The following is an 8997-nucleotide window of genomic DNA, read 5'->3' as shown; positions in this document are numbered from 1 at the left end:
TAAAAGGCCATATCTTGAACTGAAAAGAAAGTTCTTCAAAACCATTTACTTTTATTAAAGAAGAAATTTCAAAGAACGTACATATGTTTATCAAACATTAGAGGAGCATTTGATTTTTTTTTTCATATCAACAGGGAATATTGATTTTGCCAACCTTTGAAATTTTAGAGATAGACCTTTCTTCTACTATTACAGAGATATTATTTACAGCCATGGGCTATATTCAAGTATGTGAAGTGTCAAGAGAAAGTTCAATATATTTTGATTAGCATGAAACTAACACTTTAGTTGTTTCATTGAAAATGTTGCATTTCTCCTTTCAGAACGTTAGCCTATTTTTATCAAACTATGTATACAACAACAACAATGAAACCCCTTTGTTAAAATTCATTAAAAAAACAGGTTGCCTCTTAAACCTTTTTTGAATAATCCTTATAAATTTTAAAATTTAAAAACTTACTTTTTGATCTTTTTAAATTGGTAATGAAAACAATCATATAAAGTCAGTCTCTGCCCCTTTTTTCTTTTATTTGTTTATATTTCTTTCATAACTTCTCAGAAGTCTTTTTGTGGAAGATTTATAGCAGACCTCTAGCTCAAACATGTACATGATGCAGATTGTTGGAGAAAAAGCTAGCATTGAACACTGGGGAAAACGACAATTATATGGAAATGATCCTTAATTAGGATCAAGAGATTATTACACTTATTCAAAAATGGACAATAAAAAAATAAAGAGAAACATTCCTCACCATCTGATATTTAAACTCTTATTCGACAGCTACTATTCTTGTAATCCAGCAGTTACAGTACATGCTGCAAATTAGGTGAGATTTAGACATGGCTTCCTACTCAACATTTGTTAACTACACCCATAGGGAACCTGGCCACAACAATGAAGACTTCTATTCACAAAGGAATGGTTGCACAATCACAACTATAGTGGTGGCAGATGCCATCCAGGGCATTGCAAGAAGATAATATTTACTTCCAACAAGAGGATACATTAAGCAGGATACATTATAGACACTATAGATTATACAAACCAACTTTAGAGAGAAAGGTTAAAATATCTTATTTTATCATGCTCTGCAGTATATTAAATAATCTGAAGATTTTCAGAGTCAAAATCTATAGTTTTATCATTGTGTGCATAAAAATGGCCCAAACATATTTATGAATAAAAAAATATTTTGAATTTAACAAAGGGATATTCCAGGAGATAGTTTGTTTATTAATTTGTCAAACAAACAAACAAAAATACCCAAACTGATCCCCACAGGAGTTGGCAATAATAAAATATTAAACACAAAATAACTTAGAAGAAAAATAAGAAATAATAAAATAAGATAAATACAATTTTAACTGCAAGAGGCTAGCTACCACAAAGAAACATTAGCAATAGAAATAGCACTTAGCAATAGCAAAATCACTTAGACTTACATACAACTTCACAGTGGTATATAGCCCTCTCTAAGTGGTTTACAGAGTCAGCATATTGCCCCCAACAATCTGGGTCCTCATTTTACCCATCTCGGAAGGATGGAAAGCTGAGTCAACCTTGAGCCTGGTGAGATTCGATCTACCAAACTGCTGGCAGGCGGTGATCAGCAGAAATAACCTGCAGGACTGTACTCTAACCACTGCACCACAGCAGCTCGTAGCACTTAGCAATAGCAATAGCACTTTGGCTCATATACCACTTCACAGTGTTTTACAGCTATTTTTAAGGGGTTTACAGAGTGACCATATTTGCCCCAACAATCTCGGTCCTCAGTTTACCAACCTTGGAATTGTCATTTTACTGACCTTGGAAAGATGGAAGGCTGAATCAACCTTGAGCAGGTTAGAATTGAATTCCTAGGGTGAACACTGCCTTAACTCTATAGTACTAACCACTGCACAGTTGCAATCCTCCACCTTTTCACATAGACGGATTCTCAATCGTAGCAATCAGGACAAGTATACTAAATAAATGATTGAATACTTATGTGGAGATATTGTTCTTTACATACCTAGATATCCAAGAGCCAGCCATATAGGACCTTAACATTTAAAACCACTATTATGATTTTATCCAGAAACCTATCCAAAATCAGCTCATCACACTATACATATATGGCTATCATCACTCCCATCTGCCTTCTTTACAATTGCATTTTCTTAGTAATCTTCAAAGATAATCTAGATTTGCTATCTTTTATAAACACTTGAAGACTTAGTCCTACCCCAAACATTCAGTACCCTGTAAGGTAGTATTCAAAAATTGTCTAGATAGTTTGATTTTATTGTTGAATGGTTTCTGGTATAATTGTCTATTTATTGCCATATTTTTCATATTTTATGAATTGTACATTGCCAAAAGCCATACGTTAAGAACAAAACTACTGAATATAAATTGACCAAATAAACAAATGAAACATATAGGGTAAATGCAACATTTGAGCATCTGGTTTCTTTTGCAACTACACTTTTCAAGTTCTTCTCAATGCTATGCCAATCATTAGCACATTTTAGTAATCCATCCTGATGAGAACATGAATTGTCAGGTCCTCCTACTCTGAATTAGGTTGCAAGTGGCCAAAGTTGGAATCATTTTTTTTGCCATGGTCTCCATCTTTTCTACTGACAATAGCTATCAATATAAGAGAATACCCACATTGTGTTCTTTGAGAGAAGCATAAGAGAAAATCATTCATTTAATATAATTTAAACAGAAGATAATGAGGTTCAGTGGCTCAGTGGCTAAGTCTCTGAGCTTGTAAAGGTCAGCAGTTCGGCAATTTGAATCCCTAGCGCCACATAACAGAGTGAGCTCCTGTTACTTGAACCAGCTTCTGCCAACCTAGCACTTTTAAAGCACATAAAATGCAAGTAGAAAAATAGGGAACACCTTTGGTGGAACAGCATTCCGTGTGCCTTCTGCATTTAGTCATCTCTGCCACTTGACCATGGAGACATCTTTGGACATCGCTGCTCTTCAGCTTTGAAATGGAGATGAGCACTGCCCCCTAGAGTGAGGAATGACTAGCACACATGTGTGAGGGGAACCTTTATCTTTACCTTAAAAGAGAAGATCCCAAATGACTCTGAGTGACTTACATTAAAAAAGAGCAAAAATAAGAATAAAAGGGGGAAAAAAGGATCATAATCATCCAGAAGGCAAATTCTCAAAAACAATAAAACATTATATAAGGGCTGAACTCTAGTTTTGCTGAAGACCTGGGACCATAGTCACATTTTCAATAATTTTCTGAATATTGTCAACTAGAAGTATATAAATTCTGGGAGAAACTATTCCAGAAGGCAGCAGCTATGACATAAAAGCCTCAGGTTTTTTTTCCTAATAAATGACAATGTTGTATCAAAGGAGCTTGAAATATGCTCACTTTGTCTGATGTCAGCAGCTAGGCAGAAATAATTGGGAATAGGCAATCCTACAATTAGGCAGGCTCTATGCAAAACGGTCTTCATTGGTGATAACCATTATCATGAATTGCATGTTGAATAAAACTAGTAGCAATTGCAGCTCAAATACAGTGACATCACATAGACAGAATGTAACATGCTCATTACTAATTGCACTGACATATTCGGGGTCAGCAGTAGCTTTTACAACTCCTTCAGTGGCAGCTTCATATATTGCATAGTGCAGTAGTCCAGTCATCAGGTCACTAGCACATGAATGGCCATTTGGGGGAATTTTCTGCTTTATGAACAGATAAAAGTAGTGCATTAGATAAATTGCTGCAAAGCAAATGCCCTCTTGACCATTGCTGCCATCCACTCTTAAGCAGGAGCTATGAGTTTAAAACAACTACTAGGTTGTGCACCAGTCTTGAGAAGTGACATACAACCCCATCCAAAGCGAAAGACAAAGTCCTCAGAGAAGACAAATATCCATAGACACGCAGTTTCAGCAAGATTGTGTAGGTGATGATGGTTAAGGATTTTCTCACTATAACATACCTTGCAATCTCTTAATACCAGCTTCACTGAGTTTCAATAGGTCATTATTACAGTATGTGTGTTTTGTGTGTGTTTATGTACTATAGCATATGTTACTTCAACATCAACAAGTAATGCCTTCTTCTAATGTATATACAGGTGAAACTAAAAAAGTTAGAATATCGTGCAAAAGTTCATTTATTTCAGTAATGTAACTTAAAAGGTAAAACTAATATATGAGATAGACTCATTACATGCAAAGTAAGATAGTCCAAGCTGTGATTTGTCATCATTGTGATGATTATGGCTTACAGCTCATGAAAACCCCAAATCCACAATCTCAGAAAATTAGAATATTACATGCAATCAATAAAACAAGGATTGTACATAGAACAATATCGGACCTCTGAAAAGTATAAGCATGCATATGTACTCAGTACTTGGTTTGGGCCCCTTTTGCAGCAATTACTGCCTCAAAGCGGCGTGGCATGGAAGCTATCAGCCTGTGGCACTGCTGAGGTGTTGTGGAAGACCAGGATGCTTCAATAGCGGCCTTCAGCTCTTCTGCATTTTTCAGTCTCATGTCTCTCATCTTTCTCTTGGCAATGCCCCATAGATTCTCTATGTATGTATGTAGTCAGGCGAGTTTGCTGGCCAATCAAGCACAGTAATCCCATGGTCATTGTACCAGGGTTTGGTGCTTTTGGCAGTGTGGGCAGGTACCAAGTCCTGCTGGAAAATGAAGTCAGCATCCCCATAAAGCTTGTCTGCGGAATGAAGCATGAAGTGCTCCAAAATCTCCTGATAGATGGCTGTGTTGACACTGGACTTAATGAAACACAGTGGACCAACACCAGCAGATGACATGGCTCCCCAAATCAACACAGAAACTTCACACTGGACTTCAAGCATCTTGTAGTGTGTGCCTCTCCATTCTTCCTCCGTTCTCTGGGTCCTTGGTTTCCAAGTGAGATACAAAAGTTGCTCTCATCAGAAAAGAGGACTTTGGACCACTGAGCAACAGACCAGGTCTGTTTTTCTTTAGCCCAGGTAAGACGCTTCTGATGTCGTTTATTGTTCAGGAGCGGCTTGACAAGAGGAATACGACATTTGAAGCCCATGTCCAGGATCCGTCTTTGTGTGGTGGCTCTTGATGCACTGACTCCAACCTCAGTCCACTCCTTGTGAAAGTCCCCAACACTTTTGAACGGTCTTTTCCTGACAATCCTCTCCAGGCTGCTGTCATTCCTGCTGCTTGTGCACCTTTTTCTTCCACACTTTTCCCTTCCACATAACTTTCTATTAATGTGCTTTGATACATCACTGTGGAAACCTCCAACTTCTTTTGCAATTACCTTTTGAGGCTTTCCCTCCTTATGGAGGGTGTCAATGATGATTTTCTGCACAACTGTCAGGTCAGCAGTCTTTCGCACGATTGTTATTCCTATTGATCCAGACTGAGAGACCATTTATAGGCTCAGGAACCCTTTGCAGGTGTTATGGCTTAATTAGTTGATTAGAGTGGGACATTTTGAGCCTAGGATATTGCATCTTTTCACAATATTCTAATTTTCTGAGATTGTGGATTTGGGGTTTTCATGATCTGTAAGCCATAATCATCACAATGATGACAAATCATGGCTTGAACTATCTTGCTTTGCATGTAATGAGTCTATCTCATATATTAGTTTCACCTTTTAAGTTGCATTACTGAAATAAATGAACTTTTGCACAATATTCTAATTTTTCAAGTTTCACCTGTATTCTATCAGAGCTAGAGAAATACACAATGGAGAACAAAATGACCCCATTGATTTTTCTACACAAAATCTCACAACACTAAAGACATTTCTCAGAGCATTCCGAACCTCATTTCAAGATGCTTGTATTTGAAAAAGAAAATGAGAGCAAAATAATAGATTTCATGACCAAATATTTGGGCAAGGGGAAACTTAAGAACATTCTGCACTGATTAAACAGAGAGTCAAGTCTCTTATCCCAATATACTCCATATTATAATAAAAAATTGAAGGTTAAAATGTGGGTATTACATCTAATTTCTATTTTGCTAGAGATTACTAAAAGTAATTCCAGTTTTTCAACCTATTCATATATTTGTGTGATTCTCTGGATTATGCCCAATGCATCCAAATAAGTACATTGTAGTTCACAAGGTGTAAAAGATGAAAAGATGTTGGTCTTTAGGATAACAAAAATTGTGTGTTTTCAAATTCTTAAGCAAAAATTGTTCAGTTGTCCTTAACGGAGTCTTGTATTTTGATTCGTAAACTTTTGATTAAACAACTTCCATAAAGCAGATTTGATATCCTTATTCCTCATGCTATAGATTACAGGGTTCATCATTGGAGGGATCACAGAGTAGATCACTGCGAAGACTGCATCCCAATTGTAAGAAGATCCAGAATTTGATATGAAATGGGATATTATGCCTGTGCCAAGAAATAAACTGAAAACAAGAAGATGGGGAATGCAAGTAGAGAAGGCCTTTTGTCTACTGTCCACTGAAGGCATGCTCAATACGGTCTTAAAGATTGTTACATAGGACATGATAATTAACATAAAACAAACAACAGCAAGCAAAGTACTAAAAAGAAGTACCCAGGTTTCACTGAATTTAGGATCAAAGCAGGAAATCTTCATGAGGTGTGGGATTTCACAGAAGAACTGATGAATGACTGTGGAACAGAAGGGCAATGAAAAAAGGTTTCCTGCATGCATGGCAGCATTAAGAAAGCCCAGGATCCATGCACTCCCTGCCATCTGGAAGCAGCTTCCCCATTTCATCACAAACATATAATGTAAAGGATTGCAGATAGCCACATATCTGTCAAAGGCCATAGCAGTGAGAAGGTAAACATTTGATGAAAGAAAGCAAACAAAGAAAAACATTTGCACAGCACATTCAGAATATGATATCTTTCTTGTTTTCAGGAAGGCACTAGCCATTGATCTTGGAATGGTGACAGTGGTAGATCCCAGATCAACAATTGCTAAATTGACGAGAAAGAAATACATTGGTGTCTGAAGATGGTTGTTCATTACTACCAGAATGATAAGGAGAAGGTTTCCTATCAGTATAATCAGGTACATCATGAGAAATATCACAAAGTGCAAAATCTGGAACTCCTGTTGCTCAGAAAATCCCATCAGCAAGAAATCTGTGATGATAGTCATGTTTGGCATCATTTTGTTGATATTTTAACTGTCAGAGAAAGAAGCATCAATATAGCCAACCTTGCAATTGAATACAATTCCATTTTACAAAACTATGCACTCCAACTCTCTTATTTTCATTTTGATATGGTCACTCCCATACATAGAAAGCTGTATTTGTAACTTCCAAGATAGTTCTGTAGCACAAACTTCTTTTACAAATCAATCATTTTACAGGAGAATAATATACTGTAGTGCAAGAGTTTATCATTTTATCTAATCAGAGAATTCAAATCTTGTTAACAGGTAGAGTTCCGACGCAATTATTATTTACTGTGATTTGCCAAAGTATTACAAAGATCAAATCAGCAGATCCTTATATCCAAGAATGTGAATAATTCATGCTTGATTCTAAGCATAATTTAAGTCTTTATTTAGATTGACTCCTCAATTGGGTTTAACTAAAGAATATTGTTAATCAAGCCATTCTCAATTTATCTACACTTACTATGCATTCAAATTGGTTAAAAAAGAGACAATATTTGATGCTCCAGATTGGGTAAATTTCTGATTAGTACAATGTGGGCACTGCAGCTGTATCATGAAAAAATATTTCTATTTCAAGAATTTAGCTTATTTTTACCAAAATCTTAAAAATGAAAAGCTCAAATCAGATGATGAAAGATACTCGATTTGTATGTGATATTTTCTTAGATTTTTCCCCAAGCTTCACTATGTAGCTTTCCATGGATGGATGGGTTGGTGGGTGAGTGGAGACAGAAATAAAAATAGAAACATACTAATAGAAATTACATGCCCAAATATGGGAGGGAGCTCACTACTCCCTCTTTCTGTCATTCGGCTCATTACAGAAGACCATCCAGGCAGAAAACCATATTTTTATTTTTAATGTTGCCTTTTTATATTTGTGCATACCAGGGGTTGTAACAGAAATACATACCTATTTCCCTGGCTCAGCTAATAAAGAGGAGAGCCTGTGGCTTAGTGGCTAATACAACTGCCTAATATGTAATACAGCCCTGGTTCGAATCCCAGTAAGGGTTTGGCTAGCTGATGAGAGCTAAATAGCTTGAAATAGATCTATACTAGTCTCCCTTTATTTATTTATCAGCACAAATACAACACAAATATAAAAAGGCAACATTAAAAATAAAAATATGGTTTTCTGCTTGGATGGTCTTCTGTAATGAGCTGAATGACAGAAAGAGGGAGTAGTGAGCTCCCTCCCATATTTGGGCATACCAGGGGTTGTAACACAAATACATACATACATACATACATACATACATACATACATACATACATACATACATACATACATGCTGGTCTTGTTGTATTTGGGTTTTCCTATGCAAGATTACATGGGAAAAGACCCGAATACAACAAGACCAGCATATCTACACCCATGAAAATCTACAAAAACATACATACATACATACATACATACATACATACATACATACATATCCACAAATACATGCATACATACATATACACACATACATACATATATATACACACATACATATACACACACACATAGATACGTACATATGTAGACACATTGCATTTGGTGACATGAATAAAAGAAAAAATATTCCACAGCTATTGGAAAATGAACATTATATAGAAACAGGATTAACTAAATGTAAGAGTAGAAAAACTGAATAAAACCAAATGTTCTCACAGTTTTCACCTTCCCTGATCTCAGTTGCTGATTCTCTGAAAGCTGGGAATAAATATTTTAAACTCAAAGGTAGTTCTATTATCTTTAATCATATATGATCAATATCAGAATGAGATGAAATGATATGATGTAGTATAATAGAAATGAGATATAAATTAAACGAGTTT

The 8997-nt window shown here is 36.0% G+C and overlaps 1 protein-coding gene across 1 annotated transcript; it reads right to left on the bottom strand.

Annotated features, from left to right (window-relative positions):
- Positions 1–6207: 6207 nt before the first annotated feature.
- Positions 6208–7152, bottom strand: LOC309401373 (olfactory receptor 14I1-like; the record flags this gene model as incomplete). Its single annotated transcript, XM_081970443.1, has 1 exon — positions 6208–7152. One exon carries the CDS (start codon positions 7150–7152, stop codon positions 6208–6210), a length of 945 nt encoding a protein of 314 aa, XP_081826569.1.
- Positions 7153–8997: the final 1845 nt, after the last annotated feature.

The sequence above is a fragment of the Natrix helvetica genome (assembly GCF_964273705.1).
Source record: "Natrix helvetica genome assembly, chromosome: Z".
In the NCBI taxonomy this organism is placed as follows: domain Eukaryota; kingdom Metazoa; phylum Chordata; class Lepidosauria; order Squamata; family Natricidae; genus Natrix; species Natrix helvetica.
This window is presented reverse-complemented; position numbering and strand designations above follow the sequence as displayed.